Source organism: Narcine bancroftii, chromosome 3, assembly GCF_036971445.1.
Source record: "Narcine bancroftii isolate sNarBan1 chromosome 3, sNarBan1.hap1, whole genome shotgun sequence".
In the NCBI taxonomy this organism is placed as follows: Eukaryota; Metazoa; Chordata; class Chondrichthyes; order Torpediniformes; family Narcinidae; genus Narcine; species Narcine bancroftii.
In genome coordinates, this window is record NC_091471.1 from 172,269,229 (window position 1) to 172,292,543 (window position 23,315).

General features: G+C 41.1%; 1 protein-coding gene across 1 annotated transcript; it reads right to left on the minus strand.

Annotated features, from left to right (window-relative positions):
* Positions 1 to 1,474: 1,474 nt before the first annotated feature.
* Positions 1,475 to 22,790, minus strand: fnta (farnesyltransferase, CAAX box, subunit alpha). The gene is made up of 9 exons (XM_069925856.1): positions 22,224 to 22,790; positions 15,019 to 15,104; positions 12,321 to 12,435; positions 10,476 to 10,580; positions 10,255 to 10,381; positions 7,917 to 8,065; positions 6,447 to 6,509; positions 5,272 to 5,443; positions 1,475 to 4,128 (listed from the first exon to the last, which is right to left on the minus strand). The coding sequence occupies exons 1-9, from the start codon at positions 22,412 to 22,414 to the stop codon at positions 3,976 to 3,978; spliced, it is 1,161 nt and encodes a 386-aa protein (XP_069781957.1). The 5' UTR covers positions 22,415 to 22,790; the 3' UTR covers positions 1,475 to 3,975.
* Positions 22,791 to 23,315: the final 525 nt, after the last annotated feature.

The following is a 23,315-nucleotide window of genomic DNA, read 5'->3' on the forward strand; positions in this document are numbered from 1 at the left end:
AAAGTGTTAGCCATAAAATAATTGAAACATGAACGTCTGCTGACGTTGTGATTGCAGTAAAAAAAATCAGAAATGCTGGAGAAACTCAGCTGGTCATAAAATAAGCTGCAGCAATAGTGGGTGAGTGAAGTTCAATAAACCATGTGTTTATAAGCATGTGTTACAAGGATAAGGGATTACCTGTCCACAGTTAAAGACAAGAATCATACCATCAATAGCAAATACAGAAACTCCAATATTGAAATATTTAATTGAGCTTTGGAATAAGGTTGATAAGGAGATTGGAGGAGGAGCTTGTAATGGAAGATTCTAACCGTGTTTCTTACTTTTGCAGCCTTTGCTTCTGCAAGGCTGAGAACCTGCTTGTTTTTTAGAATCAGCAGATATAAGCTAAATTTCACCGAGGGGCCAGAGATGCAATTATCTGACGAAAGGACATCTATGTACCAAGAACATTTAATCTTCCTGCTTGTTTTGGTCACAGACTGTCAGAGGCCTAGCCTTGATGCAAAATAAACCATTGCATTCAAAGTGATAAGCTGAAAATTATGTTATTCGATAGAAGCCTAGCATGCTAGCTTGCTTGCTTATCTTTCTTGCTGTGCTGGGAATAGGTGCTTGGGTAAGCAGCTTTTGGGTATTATAAGCCATGGTCCCGCTGCTGAAGTTTGAGACTCTCCGAGAGGTGGCAACATCTCTCAGCAAGACGAACTACAAGAGTCCAGCCAACGTCCCGGTCGGGGGAGGTGGAGAAGCTGCTACCGGCGCCCTGACAACCTACTACAAGTGTGCAGTCGTTGCCTCGCTTCGGCAGTTGGGACCAGTCCAGGCGTTGATAAGTATAGTTGGGAAGGGCTTGCATATTGTAGTTTGAAATTAGCTTTTGAATTTGTAATAAACATTTGTATAAACTGAACTGCTCTCGGTGTGTGTGTCTATTTTCTTTCGGTAGCTCAAACACTGTGACCAATCTAAAATGAACAAAATGAGAGGTATAAGTTTACCCAAGACAGAGGTTTAATGTCTAGAAGAACACTCTTATTTCAAAACAGATTTCTTCCATTTTCTATGGGAAATAAATTTTTAAAGGTGTGGAAACATCATGGTATTAAGATGATTGAAGATTGTTTTGAAGTGGGGAAATTTATTACCTTTGATAGAATGAAAGAAGTTGAAACATGAAAATATAAGTATCTGAAAATACAAGGTTTTGTAATTACCAAGTTATGAACTTATTGTGTGAAAACTTTGGTCAAGATCCATTATTGCCAGAAGACAGAGGTGGAGTTATTGTGTAACGGAGACACAAATAAATTTATTTCATTAATGTATAAGTTGTTACAAAAGCTCGAAAAGTAGGGGAACATAAATCAAGACAAAGATGGGAAGAAGATTTGAATAAACAAATAAATGAATGTGATTGATGGAATTATGTAGAGAAAATAAGAAAAGTACACAATAAATGCGAGGTATATGTTAGTACAATATAATTTTATTCAACCTTTATATTTGACACCACAAAAGTTAAATAAATTGAACTATACTTCAGATTTATGTTTTAGATGTGGACAGGAAGTCGATACTTCTTTTGCATTCTACTTGGCAGCATCCTATCTTTTTGAATGGAAATTGGTAGTTTATTGGAAAGAATAATTCGAGTTAAATTCCCAAAGGATCCAATATTGGGTAATATTAAGGGGATTAAACCCAAATTGAAAATGAATATGTATCAAGTGAATAGCTAGAAAATGTATTGGAATAACTTGGAAGTCAGATATAAATTTGGGAATGGAGACATGGCATGCAGAAGTTTGGAGTTGCATACCACTTAAAATTACTTATAATTTAAGAGATAAATATTACATATTTTGCAAAATATGGAGCCTATATTTACAAAGTGTGGGTATGAATATTTAAATGAAACTCCGATGTTCTATTCCCTTTCTCCTAAAATAGATATTCGTATACTATAAGTTTTACAATATGGGATAGTTCTATTGAGGGCTTCTTGTCCTATATCTTCTTTTTCTTCTCTCTTTTTCTTTTGTAGGGGGTTAGAGGGAGGGAGGGGGAACTAATAGGAGGTCTTTTTTCTTTTTCTTCTCTTACATGTATTTGTAATGGATCTGTAATATTATAAAAATAATAAATAATTTTTTGTGGTTTTAAAATTTATAAATAAAATTTTTAAAACTCATATCATCAGGGGTCAAAATCACCAATATACAAGGGTTTAATCATTGCAAGAGGACTGGAGGATGCAAAATGTAAAATAATGTATGGAAACAATAGGCTCAGAAAGTGAATGAAACAATGAGGAGCACCGTACTTGCCCAAATTAACAGTCTGCAAGACCAAATCACAATCTGTAATCTCTTTCCAGTTAGCCCTTCTCTGCTTTGTCCTGCAAATAATTATTTTACAATTTAATACCTTCCTTTTTTGACAAGTTGCTGTTCAAAGGAAATTGGATATATTCATAAAGCAAATATTTGAAGATAATGGGAGGAAATGGGCGAGGGGGATGGTTTCAAACAGGCAGCACATCTTTATTGTATACAAGTTTTAATTTTTGCTCTTCCATTGATTCAAGTTCAATCCTGGCCTTCTGGGCTGTCTACAGTTTGCATATACTCCATTTGATGCTTTTTTCCCCTCTCATTACCCAAATACATGTGGTTTGGTAGCTTAATTGGCCAGTGCAAATTGACCCTTGCATTTAGCTGAATGGTAGAATCTGGGGACTGGTAATGGGAATGTGGAGTTTTGCCAGCTCCACAACACATTCTTCAGACCTCAGCCTCTTGGTTGCCATTGATGTTTCCTTATCATCACTGTACGTACTATTACCAAACAAACACAATTCACTGGAATTTATTCCTGAAATGCCTCGATAAGTTCCCATGAACTCTTCTCATAAAACAGGCTTTTGAACAAATGTTTTATCATTCCTCTTAAGATTTTTGGGAACTTTAACTTGGTATCCATTTTTGTTCGATTTCATGTATACAAAATTACTTCCTCCATTAAATGGAAATTTTGTTTTAAACAGTAATGTGTTTGGGTGTCCTGGTGGGCTGCATCATAGTGTGGTCATGGTAGGTGCAAATAATCAGATCAGAGTCCAGAGTGGAGGGTGATGAAAACTGCTGAGATCACTGGTGGATTTCCCTTTCCTCTACTGACAATATCCATATGGAGCAATGCTTAAAGAGGGCTCAGAGAATCATTGAGAATTCTTACTATTTATCCCGTATCCCTTTGAGACACTACCTTCAAGGAAGGTGTCCAGGAGCATAAAAAAAGAATGTCAAGTTGGGAATCAGCTTCTTCTTGCAGGTGGTGAGAATGTTGAATAAACTTAGAAACCTATGAATTATTTTTATATCTTTATTATGGATGACTATATATGTTGTTTGTGTGTAAGGGGTACTGTGTGTTTGTGCATGTGCACTATGGTCTAGAGATGTGCGTTTCATCAGATAACAATGAACTTGAACACAAGAATAAAAGTGAAAAAGAATATCTTTTTTTATCCAAAATGGAAATGCAGTCATGGCAGACTAAAATTTGCTGGGGTTTTTTTTTGTGCATTTTAATGAACAAGACTAATTAAACATTTAATACTTTCACAGAAGTTATTATTTCCAACAACTATATAATAGTGGCACAGCAGCTTTGAAATTGTATCTCCAGTTATGGCAGCTAAAAAAAGTAACATTTTAAATTAATTCCCTTACTTCCCTATTCTGTCCCCATGTGAGTAAAACTGACAGTTTCAATGGAATTCACCTGAATTATATTTTTGTAAGTATTGAAGTCCCAAGGGACTTTTGGATTTATTTCTAGTTTAACTTCAAATAATACATACATGTACAAAGAAATTGTATTATACATAAATACATGAGCTGAATGTTAACAGAAATTATTAATCACTATATTTTGTCCTGAATGCTAAAGAATATTATCCAGCCTTTAGTTATTACAGGATTCCTGTAGAGAATCTTCACCTCCTGTATGTGCCGATTCTTTCTGATCTGCACCATACTTGGCTTTCAAGCATCTTGAAAAGTATTTCCAGTATTCCTGGCGTATTGTATCTTGCTTCACAGCCAGTTGCTCACACAGCTGAATGAAAAGGAAAACCAATCTATCAACAACTAAATTGTGTCTTATTTTCTTTCCCCAATTTTTCCAAACTGATTTCAATAACGTATGCTAACACATCACTTTTATTAGAGAGAGAAAAAAATTAATGTACTTCACAAAAGATATTAGCAAAATAGTCATTGAACCAAAGGAGACATTGTGGGCAATGAAAAAAGGTGTTCTAAATCTATTTGGTTCACAAATGGCATCCTTCCTTAATCTTGTTTCCATTCGACTCCTAATTCAAAGAGATTGACTCTTACCTAGGCTCCATAGTGGGCTAGCAAGACAATGGGGGCCATTGGGGATGGACCACAAAAACTTGCTTTGCCAGCACTGTCTGCTGCATGAATAGAAATCCTATTAATTTGTTGGTCTGGACTACAATCCGTCATGGGAAATCCAGCATTGTCTGTAAAGAATTTGTAAGTTCTCTCCATGTCTGCATGGGTTTCCTCCCACTTTCCAAAAACATATGGGAGTAGAAGGTTAATTGATCACATGGGTATTGAGTGGTGTGGGCTCACATCTCGAAATTTTTTAAAAATTGAAGTGGATAACTTAAGGATTTCATATTGCTCCCAAGTTTCTTTCTCTTTTTGCCCTCTTCCTGAATCTTTTGTTCAAGGGAAATATTCAATCATGGATATAGGAGCACAGACAAAGAAGAATGTCCCTATCATCCCAAAGGCAAGAGGCTGGGAGAAACTTGATAGAAGGGAACAAAGGTAAATTTATAAATGATTACAATAACAATAGAGTAAATGTATACACCAAGCACTCCATTAAACTAAATCATTACAGTTGAGCCATGTCCAAATATGTGGAACATAAATTTAGGACTTGCATGGGAAAACTTTGTTTATAGATTGACCAACACATGAAATCAACTTCTGCTGAGATGGTGGGAAAAAAAAAGCCTAGATTAATTTTACGCATAGACAACATGATGGGGAAAATCGCAGTACTGTATTGTGAAAGGATGAATTGAAGTGGACTGAAATATATAGTGTATATATATTCACCTTATAATCAGATCTTATCTATTAATAAATTAGTTTCTGCTCCAGTGAACACCAAATTACAACATTGTGGAGACTTTAACCTGTTGCTGTGACTGACCTCCAAAGCTTTTTTTAAGATTTCTTCCTTCTCTTCACAGTTGTTTTCCAAGAAGTCTTCATACATGTCAATCAGGAAAGCAATCAAGTAGGGGGAACTAGATTTTTCCATCAACTGCAAAAGCTGCTCGAAAAGGTTAGGATGCTTGGAGAAACACTGATCCTGCAGTATTCTTGTGAAGGGAAAAGAATGTTGTGGGATAACTTTTTGAGCTTCAAATTAATACAGCACCTACTGATGTCAGATTTTCCTTCATTATCTAAACTTACATCAAGTTATCACATGTTTGCAGAAAAGAGTACATTCAAACCAAGAAGACACAATTTCCAGTCCATGGGAGGTAAATTCAAAAATAATTTCAATGAGCAAGTGACCAACTCTGAAACAAACTGTGGAGATGATGGAAGCTAATGATTAATTTCTCTCAAAAAGTATCATTTTGGGCTACATAAATAAATCACGAAACAATGTGCTGCGGTTCTTCTCAGGGCAGGATAAATGAACCAACTTCACCAACCTCTCCCAGGCCAATTGATGACTACATTCATTCCTACTCCTGATTCCAGCACTCCACTCAAAAAGTTCTCATTCAAAAGAATTACCAGAAAGAAAAAGGAATCTTAAAAAAAAATGTGTAATTCTCACCTATTAGTTAAAATCCCTGGCCTATGACCAATCAAAATAGAGCTTTGGGAACCTTGAGCCTCTTTAATAGCACCACTTGCCCACTTTTGACATGAGTCTGCACATTCCACATACAACTCTTTACCCACATCAGAATCCAGAGAAATGGAGAGTCATCCTCAACCCAAAGGGACTTCCCAAGAAGAAGGAGGATGATGTGTGATAAATGTGCAGTCTTCAGATTCCAAAAGGTGGTGTGTTCCTTGCCTCATGTCTGGATCTGGTGTAGTGTTTAATTACTTCGAGAATCTATGAATCCATCATCACTTTTTTTCAGCCAGGATAATTATGGAAAAGTTGGATGGATTTTAGTCTCTCTGTTAACTATTCTTGTGCTTTCGTTCAGAGTCACAATTACTTTTAAGACCACTTCTATCTTAATTGAATACAAACATTAAATTTATTCAAAACACAGAATCTTCAATTTGCAGTATATCTCGTTTTAAAATAATTTAATGTACGATTCTGGAAAACAGAAAACTGTACATTACCCTTTCAAGTAATTCCATGCACTTTCATTATGAGGAGCCTTTTTAATCAATTTCAGAGTATACCTGTAAAGTGATACATAATGTTGTTAGAGATGACTATGCCTGTATAGTATACCTGTATAGTAAAGATCAGGAAGGTGAGCAATCGGAGATCCGTATGCAGTTAGGGTTTAATAACCTGTTATTTCTGGAGTAATTAGCAGAATTAATTGATGGGATTGCTGGCAAAAGTAGGCTTTTAATATACGTAAATGATTTGGTTTATTTGGCTAAAAAATGCAAAATTTAAAATGGAGGCATAGCTTGGTCAGTGGTGATTGTTACATCAAACTAAAGGAAATGCTGTCAATCATCATTATATTGCTACTTTTCTGGGATGCATAATTAGTGTGTAACATCTTACAGGGAAAGCTTGGTGTATAAACAGTTTCAATATTTTCAATACTCATGTCTGAGCATTAATTACTAGTTAGAATCAGTTAATTATAGGTGTGATGATGCTCTCATGATCAATGTTTTTCATTCTCCAACATTTACAAGAATACACAGATTACACCTATTACTATGGAATCAAATTTGATGCAAACTACTGTCGCATTATCAGTCACTTGAAATGTCTAACTTTTTTTTGTCTTTCGTAAATATTTTAAAGAGAGTGAATTTACAATGGTGCATCCAGTTATCAGGATATGATACAGTAAGATCCCGGTTATTCAAGCAACCAGCAAAAAATTTGTGGAACATAAATAGATTAAAAAAATACAAATTGGCGCCTCCTAGTGGTTAATTCACCAATTTGGTAACATGCAGTTTCAAGCCAACCAGAAAATTCACTTATCCATCATCTACCAATCCCCATAGATGCCGCATACCAAGGGTTTTTACATCTGGGAACAGGAAATTCTGCTGCTGAGAATAGGCTACTGAGAATAGAGGTATAAGAGCTCTAATCCTAAATTTGATATATCCTCTCAAAGGAACTCTGCTCGGTGTTTAAGTATGTTGAATATACAAGAGTCCAAATCACAAAAGGAGAAGACATATTCAGGATTACATTTTGTCTTCCATGAATCACTTGCAAAACATTTTTGGGAGCTTGCTGAGCATTAATTAATTAATTGCCACTATAGTGATTTATGTCCATCCCGAGAGGGAGGATCACGTCTCCTTTACAGATCATGGTAGGTCAAGATCACTCTTCAAACATCTGTCCACTTCAGAGTTCTTTAGGGTGTGAAAATTATTTAATAAATGCAAGTTTTTTTTCCGGCATGAAGGTAAACTTTCTGACATCAGAAGTAATTCATTCCCTTATCTTTCTGAAAATATCATCAGAAATTCTGTTCAGTGTAAAGACAGAGTGAACAGCAGCTGTGCAATCATTTTAGTGAAACAGCTCTGAGCTACAGCAAGAAACTCAAAGAATTAAATGGATATGGCTAGAATTGAAATAAGTGGAGGAAAACTAACTCGACTTCACGACTGAGCAATGCAGGATCATCATATCCGGTGGTGTTTGAGATGACAAAATATCGCTGGTTCCATGCTGAGTTGTTTCGTACATCCTCTTCCAGCAGTTGATCCACATATTCGAGTTCATTGTTCCAAAGATTAAACTCCTGTTCCAAAAAGTTACAAAACTCAGCACTATTCACGGCAAAATCACCATCTTACATATGAAGCAATGTAAAATAACTTAGGCTTTACTGCCAACATCAAAGCTTATGACCAGCTGGTTCTCCAATGGTGACATGCTGAGGCCAACTATTGTAGATGTCCTCTCAGCACGGTATTTTAGAACCTCGAATATGAGCATCCTCCAGCTGTCATGGGACATACAGAGGACACTGATTCCAAATCATATGCACATATGTATATGGTTCTTGAATACATTTTAATTTCATCTCAGGGAGTTGTGCTCTGATATGAGGCAGGTGTTTATCCTTCCTCCAAAACCTTTCTCTTTTTAATTCATTTTTCAAGATTTCAGCATTTATTGCCCATCCCTAAATCGCTTTGAACCAAGTCATCTTTTCAGTCATTTCAGAAGACATTAAAGCCCACTGGTGGGTTTGGGATCACCTATTGACTGGACAGTGCAAGGGCATTGGTGAACTAAACTGGTTTTAACAGAATAGTTGTAAGACCACAAATCAAAGGAGCAGAATTAGACCATTCAGCCCATTGTGTTCTATCATCTGAATCATAACTGATGTATACTTTTACTCTCAACCCCATTCTCCTGCCTTCTACCTATAACCTTTGTCACTCTTACCAAAAAAAAAACCCATCAACCTCTGCTTTAAATATACTCAATGACTTGGTCTCCACAGCTATCTGTGACAACGAATTCCACAGATTCACCACCATCTGGCTGAAGAAATTTCTCATCTGTTCTAAAGGGGCATCATTTCAGTGAGGCTGTGCCCACTGACCCTTGACTATCCTACTCCTGAAAACATCTTCTCCACAACCATTCTATCCAGCCCCTTCAATATTCAGTAGATTTCAATGAGACTCCCCCTCATTCTTCTAATTTCAATGAGTAGATCCAGAGCCATCAAACTCTCCAAAGAACCATAGAACAAGGCCTTGGACCCTTCTAATCTGTGCCAAACTATTATTCTGCCTAGTTCCACTGACCTGCACCCAGACTATACCCCTCCATACACCTCCTATCCAGGTAACCTATTCAAATTTTAAATGTTAAAATTGAACCCACATTCACCAATTAAGCATGCAGCTCATTCCTCACTCCCACCACTCTTTGCATGAAGAAGTTCCCCATATGTTTCCTTTAAACTTTTCCCCTTAACCCACGTCCTCTAGTTTTTAGCTCATCTAACATCAGTGGAAAAAGTATTGTATTTACTCTATGAATAGCTATCATAATACCCCTCCTCATGCGTTAACTCTCCCATTCCCAGGGACATTCTCATAAACCTCCTATGGATCCTCTCCAATGCCAGCACATCCTTCCTTACATAAACCACTCACAATAATCCAAGTGTGGTGTGACCAACACATTATAAAGTCTCAACATTGAATCCTTGCTTTTATGTCTGGTCCTCTCAAAATCAATCAACCCTAACATTGCATTTACCTTCTTCAAACAACTCAACCGCAAGTAACCTTTAGGAAATCTTGCACTAGGAAATCCCAAGAACCTTTGGATCTCCACTTTATGAATTGTCTCCCCATTTAGAAAATAGTCTACCTCTATTCCTTCTACCAAAGTTCATGGCCAAGCACTTCCCACCACTGCACTCCATTTGTTACTTCATTGCCCATTTTCCCAACACGTCCAAGACTCTTTGCAGACTCTGTATTCTCAACACTAACTGTCCCTCCACCTATATGTATCATCTGCAAAGCCATCAATTCCTTTGTCCAAATTATCTACATATGTAACTTGAAAAGCAGCGGACACAACACTCTGTCAACACCGCTAGTCACTGGCAGCTAGCCAGAAAAGGCTTCATTCATTCCCACTCTTGGCCTTCTGCCAGTCAGCTAATCTATCCATACGATTATCTTTCCTATAATACCACACACTCCCATCTTGTTGAGAAGTCTCACATTGTCAAAGATTTCCAATGGATTTGTCAGGCAAGATCTCGCCTGAAGGAAACATGCTGACTTTGACCTGTACTTTGTACTGATCATTATGATTTACTTAAATTCCAGCTTATTATGTAATTAATTTCTATGCCAAGATTTGATCTGGGATCTCTGGGTTGCTTGCTATTTCCCAAAATTTCCATTTTTTATATTAGGTTTCCAGTATCCAGAATATTTTTCTTTTTACCTTAATCACCCATTGTCTGTGTTGCCAGGCATGGTAGTTTTTTGCATCTTGTTCAAGGATCCCAGAAATAAATCCTAGTTCCTGTGAGGGGTCTTTTAACCATTCTACAATCTTCTGTCTGTGATACCTAGAAGCCAAGAGTTGCAAAGACTAGTTATTTTAATTTCTCAGTTCCATCATCTAGTTTTATTAAATTGGTAAGCAACTATGTTTTTATATACCAAACTTGATAATTCTTTGGTTGGTCCTCAATAATTTCTGAAATATAAGCTAATTCTTCATTGAGGTCCTTGTTCAAAGACTGTAAAACTACTCTGCGGAAATGCCTAAAAAGAAGAAAAAAAACAAAAATACACAGATCAGATGAGGAAAATGCTTTAAATGGAACAAAAACAGGGCTTTTAATTCCTCAAGACTGTTCAAACAATTCATTGGAACTCAGCTTGTCTGCACTTCAATTGCATTTATTAGCCTTTCTCCCATATCCTTGGATACATTTTGTTGGTAAAAATGCTTCTATCTCATTCATAAGCCTTCAATTTGTTTTGGCATTCACCCTCAGTCTTTTGAGGGAAAATGAAGTCCAGGGTTGACTGGAGCATTAACAAACATTTCACAGAAATTACTTGCAAAATGAAATCATGACTGTAAATAGGTTTTACACTTGTGCACAACAGGATCTCACCAACTAATGATATTGCATATATTAGAGACACAAGAGACTGCAGATGCTGCCATGTAGAACAACAAAGTGTGATGTAAGAACTCAGTAGATCGAGCAGCATCAGTGGGAGAAAAAAAATGTTGAGGAAAATTGAGAGTCAAGACTGAATGCAAGTGAGATATCAGCCAGTAGAACAGATGAACTAAGGAGGGTTGAAAGATGATAGAGAGAAGAAATTGTAGGCCAGTGAGCCTGATTTCAATAATAAGTAAATTTTTGGAAGGTGTTCTAAGAGATTGGATGTACAATTATTTGGATAGCCATGGACTGATTAGGGATAGTCAATACGGCTTTGTGTGTGGTAGGTCGTGTTTAACCAATCTTTGAGTTTTTCGGGAGTGCGGTAGGACAGAGGGATCTGGGAATACAGATACATAATTCCCTGAAAGTGGCGTCACAGGCAGAGAGGGTTGTAAAAAAAGCTTTTGGCATATTGGCCATCATAAATCAAAGTATTGAGTACAGAAGTTGGGATGTTATGTAAAGCTGTATAAGACATTGGTGAGGCCAAATTTGGAGTATGTATGCAGTTTTGGTCACCTAACTACAGGAAGGATATCAATAAGATAGAAAGAGTGCAGAGAAGATTTACTAGGATGTTGCCCTGACTTAAGGAACTGAGTTACAGGGAAAGGTTAAACAGGTTAGGACTTTATTCCCTGGAGCGTAGAGAATGAAGGGAGATTTGATAGAGGAATTTAAAATTATGAGGGTGATAGACAGCGAAAATGTAGATAGGCTTTTTCTACTGAGAGTAGGTGAGATACAAACCAGAGGGCACGGGTTAAGAGTGAAAGACAAAAAGTTTAGGGGGAACATCTTCATACAGCGAGTAGTGGAGGTGTGGAACAAGCTTCTAGCTGAAGATCGGCTCAATTTTAACTTATAAGGGGAATTTGGACAGGTACATGGAAGGGAGAGGTACAGAGGGCCATGGACTGGGTGCAAATCAGTGATCTTCTGAATAAAAAGTCACCTACTAAGCAACTCAGACTAAATGACATCTCAATGCACACTGCATTATTGTTAACATTCCTTACTTTCTCCTAACAAGGACAATCAAATGCTCTGTGATATTAATTGCCTTTTATGCTTAAAATTAAACTGAGCAAACCAACATAAATCTAAAAGAGACATAACTGAACACAAAAGCTGAAATGCAGAGGTTGGTTTACTTTTCTCATGTGTGGCAGTTTAATACAAAAGACAATCACAAAAGGCACTCATCAGTTAGGTAATGATATAAAAATCAAAATGGGCCAAATTCAATTGAAAAATATTACTGAAAAATTTGCTGCTACTTTTCACAATAGGAAAAGTTTACCAACTTGAATTGCCCTACCATACAGTATAATTCGCAGCATTGAGCTCTATTGCATCTGTTGTCAGATTGAGTGCCCGTTCACTCCGTTCATCAAGCTTCAGGATGGCTCTGAAGTAGTCGTATACATCCTTAACTGGAAGAAGAAAAAAAGAACTTTAGCCATCTGGAAATCACAGCTCACATTTAACTTATTTGCAACAACCGACTTTATCCAGATTTATAAAAGTATTGCAAGCATTAAATAAAAAAAACATTTTTAAGCTAATATCCTGAGTAGCACTTCTACTGTTATTTATTCTTTGATATTATAGGCAGTCCCTAGTTCCCACAAGGGATCAATTCCTGAGATCTGTCCACAAAACTATTTTCTACAAGTCAGCAAATAGCTATTTCAATGAGGGTCTGTTAACATGAACATTTATTTAATGGTTTCCCATGTAGTTAGAATGGTACAGTATAAGAATGTCTTGGATCCAATGTTTAGATTCAATGGCTGTTACATTGCTTGATTATTCTACAAGGGTCAAAAGAAGAAAATGACATGAGTTTTCAAAGCAAAATCTCAAGTGGCTTCTGAGTATGTACTGGCAGTTGTGTTTTTAAAAACAATGATGCTGGTTTTATTTCTGTGGAGAGATTAATTTTTTTAAATAAATTGATTGTCTTTTCAAATAATTATTACCAATTGCATAACTCCTGAAGGTGTTGGGATTCGCGAAACTAACTTTCTTATTTTGAAAAGCACTTTAAAACTTAATGAGAGAATTTCAATAGTTGAATTTCCACAAATAAGGCCACCCATAACCTGGGGAGACCATTTACACATTTGTTTTAGGATAAAAGTGTCAATGGCAAGGTTAATATTTAATTTCCATCCCTAATTAGCCAAGAGTCTTCTTGAACCACTTAAGACTTCTTGGTGAAAGTATTTCCACAGTGCCAATAAACCCAGTGATGATGAAGGAATGATGATGTGATCCCAAAACAGAATGGTGTCTGACTTGGAGGGAAAAATAGAAGATGGTAAAGCTGCCATGCACCTGAGGTCTTCTTGGTGGCAGACGTTGGCTTAGCAGGTGCTATCAGGTAACTCCACTTGAAAACAGCATACTCTACACCCATTACGAGCCGAAAAATCAAAGACCTGATTTTTAAAGTGGTTGAGTAATGGATGTACAGGACAACTCCGATTATCCGAAATCGGATTCTCTGAAATCCTGTGTTTTCCAAATTAAAAAAAAAATTCAGATAAATTAGGATATCCAAAACAAATCAGAAATCTGAATATTTTCGGAGCCAAAGTGATCAGGGAGGTCAGGCCCTGTCACCCGCGGCAGTGGATCTCGGGCTCCCAGGCAGGAGAAGGACTCTCAGGCTCCCGGCACGAGCGAGGCCTCTGTGGGGAAGTGTCGATGATCACAGGTGGCCAGCATTTTTTTTGTGAGAATTAAAATGATTTTAATGCTTAAAAATCCTTACCTTGTTTTGGTTGATACAAATGATTTGCTGCGGCTACTGGACTGTTTTTAAAAAATGATCAGTTCTCCGAAAAAATGTTTATCCGACATAGGCCCAGTCCCAGCCATTTTTGATAATCGGAGTTGTACTGTGCCTTTAATCAATGACTGGTTAATTTTGTGATTGTAAAAAACTTTCTCATGATTTAAAATCCAAGTTTTCAAAGGCCATAATACTTGCAATGAAATGTAATGGCAGCAGCAACTATCCATGATAACATTTTCAAATGTGGAAAAAATCCACACATGCTTCAGAAAGTGGAAAGAATGGAAATGATAAGCAAGAGCTTTACCAAAGAGATCTTTAAAGAAAGACTCAATGGAATAAAGGAAGCTGGGGGAATATATGGAAGTAATTCCAGAATGTAAAATAAATGCTGATGCAATCACAATAAAACTGGGACTTGAGCAGAAAGGTCAGCATGGTTGTGGTGAGCTGTAGGACCTGCTTATGCTATGTACAAAAACTGAGTCATGGAGGTTATGTACAATGCAGGATAATACAGTAAAGGAGTTAAACAAGGCCTGGTCAGAGTGAATGTGGCAAAGTTGTTTCCCATGGTAAGGGAGTCTAGGACACAGGATTGAATGGTACCCATTTAAAACAGAGATGCGGAGGAATTTCTTTAGGCAGAGAATGGCGAACCTCTGGAATCTGCCATGGATGGGTCTGGAGGCCAGGTCGTTGGGTGCATCTAAGGAAGAGATTGATAGGGATCAGAAGAGTCAGGGTATCAAAGGTTATGGGGAGATGTGTGGGGTAGAGTGGGAGAATGGATCAGCTCATGATGTAATGGTGGAGCAGACTCAATGGGGCAAATGGTCTATTTATGCACCTCTTTCTTTTGGTCTCAAAGTCTGCAGATGCTGGGGTCGAGAGCAGTACACAAATGTGCTTGAGAAACCTGGTAGGTCACACAGCATCCTTAAGAAGTGAAAGGTAACCAGTGATTCAGAGTTGGGTCCTTTGTCAAGTACTTCCTATAGATATGTGAGTTTTTCCAGCATATTTGTATACTGTAATACAGTGAAGGAAATTGCATACAAGAATTTAAATTATTTTTAAACTGAAAGATGAGGATTGGAGTATTGTATGCCAGTTAAAGTATGGACTGTAACTTTTTGATGGAACAATAAGCTACCAAACTTCAGAATAAATTAAGCCACAAAACTAATTCCACCCATAATTAAATACTTACAGTTCTCAGAATAAGCTATCTGAACAACTGGATGAGGCCCATCATCCTGCGAGACCGGTTTAATATCAGCCCACTCCTTCCGGTCTCTAAAAAAAAAATGATGCCATTAATGCGCCTCACCACTACCTACGAAAAATGTTCCTAACATTCATTCATGTCACTATTCTAGTAAAATGTGTTTCGTGAATGATGTTTCACCTTTTAAACAGTCATACACAAGCTTTTCACAGTCTTTTACACCAGATATCTACATGGATATTTCTTGATAGAATTCATTAGATAGCTTTTCATAACCCATATCTTGAGGTTAAGTAAGATGTTATCTATGCCACATTTGTCCCGGTCCCCAGATGGTTCCCCATGTCCTTGCCTACCAGTCCATCAGCTTCTGCAATTTCTGCCATCTACAACAGGATCCAAAAACCAAACACATCTGTCCCTCCCTCCCCATCAATCGTCCCCCTGGTACCTTCCCCTGTGATCACAAGTAGAGCTACACATACATCTCCTCAGGACCCCAAACAGTGCTTCTCTTTCCCAACACCTCTGTCTTCCTTCCTCCAGCTCCCCACCCCTTTCCCTCCCTTCTCCTATCTCTCACATTATTTCTCAGCTTCTTTCTCTTCCATTCTCTCACCTGTACCATTTATTACCTCTTTCTCTTCCATCCTCTCACCTGTACCATTTATTACCTCTTTCTCTTCCATTCTCTCACCTGTACCATTTATTACCTCTTTCTCTTCCATCCTCTCACCTGTACCATTTATTACCTCTTTCTCTTCCATCCTCTCACCTGTACCATTTATTACCTCTTTCTCTTCCATCCTCTCACCTGTACCATTTATTGCCTGTTGGCTGTGCTCCTTCCCCTTTCTCCTATCCTCCCACACCTTTTTATTTCGGCGACTGCCTGGTTTTCCATATTCCTGAAAGAGTTCCTGCCCAAGGTGATTGCCTTTTACTTTCTAGTGATGCTGCGTGGCCTATTGAGATTGTCAAGCACATTTGTGCACCACTGTCTATACCAGTCAGTTTTTGAGGTCTTTCCTGCTAAACAAATTTGATTTCTATGGTCATATTGTATTTGAAGTAAAACTCAACAAAAATGAAGGGCACAGGCAGCACGATTAAATTTGGATTTTTCTAGCAAAGGGTTCCATTAAGAACGTGTTGAAACAACAACATCTTCTATGCTGTAAAATTCATAATTTGTGAACATTACATAATCTATTTTAAAAAAAACTACCTAAATTCACTGATTAGATCATGTGTCTAATAACAGTTAAAGTGAAAATGAAAGTTAGACATTCTGCTGAATATACTGAGCATTGGATTAGTCTAGAAAGAAAGGATAAATCAGGTTCCTCTTCACTGACAATGGAATATCTTAGTGTTGAAACTTTATCCTGATACTTGCAAGGGTTGTGAATGCCAAGCAATGCAAAAATGACCTCAGAATATCATCATATGAAAGAGAATATTGATTCTCAGGCAGGTATTAATTTGTAAATTATGTACATAACTTGATATGACCATGTTGCCAGGCATTGGAGAGTTTCAAAATTTATGGATTTTGAATTTCTATAACAGTATCAGTATAATTCACAAAGTTGTGGGGTTCTAATTACAAAATGCTGAACAGCAAAAAAATTCCATTACATCATACACAGTAACATAACTCTGTTTAATGGCATGACCCTGAAGAAGTCTGACAAACTACTACCAGCATGTCACCTGTGAGACTAGAGTAGCCAACACACTCGACCACTGCGACACCACCATGAAGGATGCCCACCAAGCCAACCCATGAGCGCACTCAGCAATTCTGATCACCTGCTGTACTTCTACACCTGACTTACAAGCAGCCACTGAGGACTACAGCACCAGTGGATTGCTTTGAATCAGTGGAGTGAACCATACTTAAGGATTCATCTTTAGACTTGAATGAATATGCAACATGTGTCACCAACTTGATCAAGACCTATATGGATGAATGTGTGCCCACACGCACATATTGGAAATTCCCCAATCAAAAGATTAGCAACCTGCTGAGGGAGAGATCAAGGGCATTTCAGGCTAGTGATCCTGATCTATACAAGAAGTCTAGGTATGACCAAGTATGACCTGCGGAAGGCTATTTCAGCCACAAGAAGCAGTTCTGGAGGAAGTTAGAGACAGAGATACTCGCCAGCTATGGCAGGTGTTGCAGGCCATTATATCCTACAAAGTGAGGGAAAATACCATAGATGGGTGTGATGCTTCATTACCAATGAGCTGAACACCTTCTATTCCCACTTTGAAAATGAGAAGTCAAACAATGTCTAGGACAGGGGTGTCAAACTCAAATTCACGGAGGGCCAAAATCAAAAACTTGGACTAAGTCGAGGGCCGAACTAAATATTTATTGAAAATTTTCAACAACATCTGCATGTTTTCTCTTCTTTCAACATATGTAATGTTAAACTTTTTCTTATTAAAATAAATGTTTAATAATAGTTTTGGATAAACTCTTTCCAGAAGCATTAACAAATGAGAAATAAAATATTCAATAAATTATATTTCTCTATAGAGGATTTGTCAAATGTTGCTAGTGTGCTGTCGAATAGTAAAATCTGAGGGCTATTGAGAATGTGGGAGAATAACATGATTCCTGAAACAATCAAATGGGTGACTGATTGTGGGCATGAACTCAAGCAGGGTTATTTGCCATGCCCTTTTTCCATTGGTACAGATATCCTTTGATTTACACACTTTTCAAGTTTTATGCCTAATGAGCTTGTATCCAGGCGCAGGACCATTTTTAACCAGGAATATATTTATCACTATGACATGAAACTATTGGAAGATCGTTTTATCCTGAGATTAAAGTTCATAATCCTTACTCAGGCCTGTGTGCGGGAGGGCGGGGTTTGCGGGCGATCGGGTTGGACAACGACAGTGCGGGGGCATCTGCTCTCGCTGCAGGGCGGCATCTCGGCAGATCAGCGGCCCCATCACCGTGAGTCGTGGGTCGGCCTGCGGCAGGGAGGGGGAGTGGGCAACGGTCCTGGCGAGGTCAGGCCCGAGGCCTCCGGTTCCGGGCGCTGGGAAGCGGCCTTGGCTTCCCCTGACACCGGCCAGGCCTCAAAACCAGAGTCCACGGTGAGCCCCTGCAACGTAAACAGAGGAGGTGGGGGCGATTAGCAGGCTGACGCCAATGCATTCTGGGATTTATAGTATTAGCTGTGCATGCGCTATACTGCCGCCGCGGCCAGCGGGCCACTTCTAATACATTTTTGAAATGATCTTGCGGGCCAAATATAATTATATTGCAGGCCAAATTTGGCCCGCGGGCCAGAGTTTGACATGTGTGGTCTAGGAGAATTCCCGCAAAGCCTGTGAACCCTGTGGTATCTGTCTCTAAGGATGTCGTCAAAACATCATTTAAAAGGGTGAACCCTCACAAGGTGTCAGGCCCTGATGGCATTCCAGACAAGGTACTGAATATGTGCCATTCAACTAGCCAGGGTGTTCATGTACATTTTCAACCTCTCACTGCTGTAATTTGGAGGTTTCCACCTGCTTCAATAGAGCATCAATCATCCCAGTTCCAAAGAAGAGTAGTGTGAGCTGTCTCAATGATTATCACCCAGTAGCACATCAACTGGGATGAAATGCTTTGAGAGGTTGATCGTGGCCAGAATTAACACGCACCTAAGGATTGAACACTGCAACTCACTTACCAGCACAATCGCTCCATAGCAGATGCAATATCACTGGCTCTCTCTCCACTTAGCTCTGGAACAGGCAGACAAAAATTCATACATAGAGCTGCTCTTCATCAACTACAGCTCAGCCTTCAACACCATTATTCCTTCAGTGTTGATCAGCAAGCTACAATCTCTAGGCCTTTGCATCCCCTTCTGGAACTGGATCTTTGACTTCCTTATCAGAAGACCACAGTCAGTATGAATCGGAAACATCGTTTCCTCAATAACTATCAACACAGGCATACCTCGAGGACGTATGCTTAGCTCACTAATTTACTCACTCTACACTAATGCTGCCACCCCCCCCCACCCCCGTGTGGAGTGGAAAGATCCAAGGGGGCATTCCGAACCTTCCGTCTTGTTATTATTCAGTCTGCTGCAAAGTTTAATGAAGAAGCCAGTGCAGTAATTTTCTAGCCAGACTCGGGGTGGCTGAAATGAGTACAATAAACGGCGACAAGGCGTACTCACGAGAGCAGGTCCAAGTGGCCCCCATGATGTACAGGTGTCACTACCCCCCACCTGGCATAACACTGCTACACAGCCCCCAGCAGCTACCCCACTCTTGCCGCCACCAACTCCCAGAATCAGCACCGCCACCAACTCCTACTCTCAGCACTGCTGCAACTAAACCCCCCAAGTGCCACCACTAACCTCCCAACTCAGCGCCGTCACTACACCCCCCCGCTCAGCGCCATCACTACACCCCCCCGCTCAGCGCCGTCACTACACCCCCCCGCTCAGCGCCGTCACTACACCCCCCCACCGCTCAGCGCCGTCTCTACACCCCCCCGCTCAGCGCCGTCACTACACCCCCCCACCGCTCAGCGCCGTCTCTACACCCCCCCGCTCAGCGCCGTCACTACACCCCCCCGCTCAGCGCCGTCACTACACCCCCCCGCTCAGCGCCGTCACTACACCCCCCCGCTCAGCGCCGTCACTACACCCCCCCGCTCAGCGCCGTCACTACACCCCCCCACCGCTCAGCGCCGTCTCTACACCCCCCCGCTCAGCGCCGTCACTACACCCCCCCGCTCAGCGCCGTCACTACACCCCCCCGCTCAGCGCTGTCACTACACCCCCCCGCTCAGCGCCGTCACTACACCCCCCCGCTCAGCGCCGTCACTACACCCCCCCGCTCAGCGCCGTCACTACACCCCCCCGCTCAGCACCGTCACTACACCCCCCCAACTCAGCACCGTCACAACACCCACCGCTCAGCGCCGTCACAACACCCCCCGCTCAGCGCCGTCACAACACCCCCCCGCTCAGCGCCATCACAACACCCCCCCACTCAGCGCCGTCACTACACCCCCCCCACTCAGTGCCGTCACTACACCCCCCGCTCAGCGCTGTCACTACACCCCCCCACTCAGCGCCGTCACTACACCCCCCCGCTCAGTGCCGTCACTACACCCCCCCGCTCAGTGCCGTCACTACACCCCCCCGCTCAGCGCTGTCACTACACCCCCCGCTCAGTGCCGCCACTACACCCCCCGCTCAGCGCCACCACTACATCCCCCGCTGCTCAGCACCGCCAGTAGCCCCCCGCTCAGTGCAGTCACTACTCCCCTTCCCTATTGCCATTGTATGGAGGGGGGAAACTCCGGATGTGGCCTGGAGGCCACGGGGGGAGCAGCCCTAAAAGGTTTGGGAACCACTGCTCTACACCCAAAACTGTGTGGCTAGGCACAATTCAATTTTGCTGATGACACTACAGTTGTCAGCAGATTCACAGGCAGCAGTGAAGAAGAGTAGAGGAGGGAGATAGATCAGCTAGTCAAGTGAAGTAACAACAACCTGGCACTCAACGTTAGCAAAACCAAGGAGATTATTGTGGACTTTATGAGGAAATTAGAACATTGAGGGGTCAGCAGTGGAGAGGGTCCAGAACTTCAAATCCCTGTGCGTCAACATCTGAGAATCTGATCATGTTAATGCAATCACAAATAATGCTTGCTAACAGCTATACTTTGAATGGAGTTTGAGGAGATTCAGTATGTCACTGAAGACTCTTGGGAAGTTCTACAGGTGCACCATGGAGAGCATTCTGATTGGTTGCATCACTGTCTGGTAATGGAAGTAACAATGTTCAGGACAAGAAAAATGTCCAGAGGGTTGTTAACTCAGCCTGCAACATCACAGGCACCAGTCTTCACGCCATCAAACATATCTACAAGAGCCAATGTCTTAAGAAAGCAGCCTCTATCCTCAAGGACCCCCACTATCCACGCCATGCCCGCTTCACTCTGCTACCATCGGGAAAAAGGTACAGGAGCCTGAAGACCAGCACTCAGAATCACAAGGACAGCTTCTTCTTCTCTGCCATCAGATTCCTGAATGAACAATGAACCACAGACACTAACTTTCTTTTTTCTTTTACTTGCACTATTTTATTTTTCTAAGGTGGTTTATTTAAATGTTTGCACTATTGATCCTGCTGCAAAACAACGAATTTTGTGTCATGTTTATGACAATAAATTCTGAAAACAAGAAATATAACAGGAACCCATGGACTAAAGGTAATGATTGCCTACTTTCCACAGCAAATCAAGATATATCCAATCCAAGTGACAAAATATATCAATATACAGGCCATTCTAGTAAAAGGCAACTGCTTCACTCCTTGAACTCCACAGACACAATCCAAAGTTGTGCTGGACTCACAACACTGTACAAACTTAACAATAAAACCAATACAAGTCACAACGATGAGTGCAAAGGATTCAGTCCCAGTTTTGTAAATTTTCTGAATTGATCAATGAGGGCAGCCGATAAACTGTCCTCATGTACATGGCAATAGCCTACAAATCAAACACATGCGCAAGGAATCTTCAGCTTCTCTAGTTATAGTGATTGCTCCAAGTTTTACAATCCCTCCAAATAAACACCCAACATATCCTTGAAACAGTAGTCACATGCAAATAATTTGATAAATCAGATGTGCCTCAAAGATAAACTTTGAGCTTCAAGCAGGTGCACTCAATAGGAATGGAAAGTCAACGAACTAGGCTGAGCAAGCCCAAAGTTGTCCATCCATTGGCCCAGTCATCCCTTGGTTTCTCCTCAGAATTAATTAAATGTCGGTTGTTGATGGGGTTACTCTAATATCCAGTTTCAAACAATTCCACGCCGTGCATAAGTATCAATATTGCAAGGACCAAATATAAAAACGCCTCCCCAAAATAGGAACTCACGAACCATTAAAACCTGCGCCCTGTGGAGGTGGGAAAGGGTTAAGGACCGATTTCACCTCCTGACAGTGTTGACAGGTGCAGAGCGGAACAGGGCCACCGGGCAACACCCGACCAAGACTCCGGGTCCTGGCTCAACTCGGGATCAAAGGTCGAAGCCAGGGCTCCGAGTTCACTGCCTCGAACCGGCTCCAGGTTCCTTGGCCCTGGCTCACGTCCCCACCCCCCCCACCCCACCCCCCGCCGGCTCCAGGTTGCCCACCTGTAGAAGGTGAAGCCATCGCTTCTCTTGCCGCCTCCCGAATCTCCGGAGGCCCGCCGCACCCCGTCCGGCTTCAGCTCCTCGGCTTCGGGCGGCACCCCTTCCCCGGACGTGTCGCCACCCTCCGTCTCCATGCCCACACCCGGCAAAGTCTGTCCGCGGGCCGCGCGCTCGGCCTCCCGCTCGCCCATCACTCGCCTCCGAGGACGTCACTTCCCGCGTCCGCCTGGCCCGCGGAGCCTCGCTGGATCCGGATCCGTTCTCCATCATGCTCCGGATCGCATCTCCCTCCATAATCCGGGCCTCGACCTGTGTCACCGGACCTGGAGTACCCTCAGGATGGGGGCATTAGTGTGCTCCTCCTGTTGGACATGGGGAACTGGTGACTGTACCTGTGGGAAGGGTGTGAGCTCTGCTTCTGATTGACCATAATCTCAGCTGCAATTGGACACTGGGAGCATTGGAGACCACCAAAGAAGCGGACCACCAAAGAGGCAGAGGGGAGTAGGGAGAGCGCGCAGGATTCCCCGTGTGCCCTCTCTCTTCATCAACACGTGTTGCATTCTGGATAATGAACACCTTTCAGGAGAGGGGTGTAGCAGCCAGGACACCACAGGTGCACAGCAGGGAAGGGTGGAAACAGGTAGAGCTTGTGACATCATAGAAGTAGTTAGAGGTTGTGATAGTACAGATCTATCACCAATGTATATAGTTACTGTATCTAGACTGTGCTTACAGCGATTGGCTGAGAGCTAAGCCACGCCCACTGTCTGGGCCTTAAAGGGTTGTGTCCTGAGCCAGGTTGGATCATTCCGGACTGGTCGGCCACCTGTGAAGAGCTCCTGTCTTTTGCTAATAAAAGCCTTGGTTTGGATCAACAAGTCTTTGGTTCTTTCGACGAGCTCTACAGAGGTACAGTCAGGAGATTCTGGAGTTTGCAAACAAGACTTCAGGAAGTTATTTTACCGCAGGGCAAAAGATGCCTTTGAGCAATTGCAGAACATTTTCAACAGGGAGGGTGAGCTCGCTGTACCCATTGGTACTGTCGCGCGATCAATAGCCACATGTAGACGAAGCGAGTGATTAAAGACT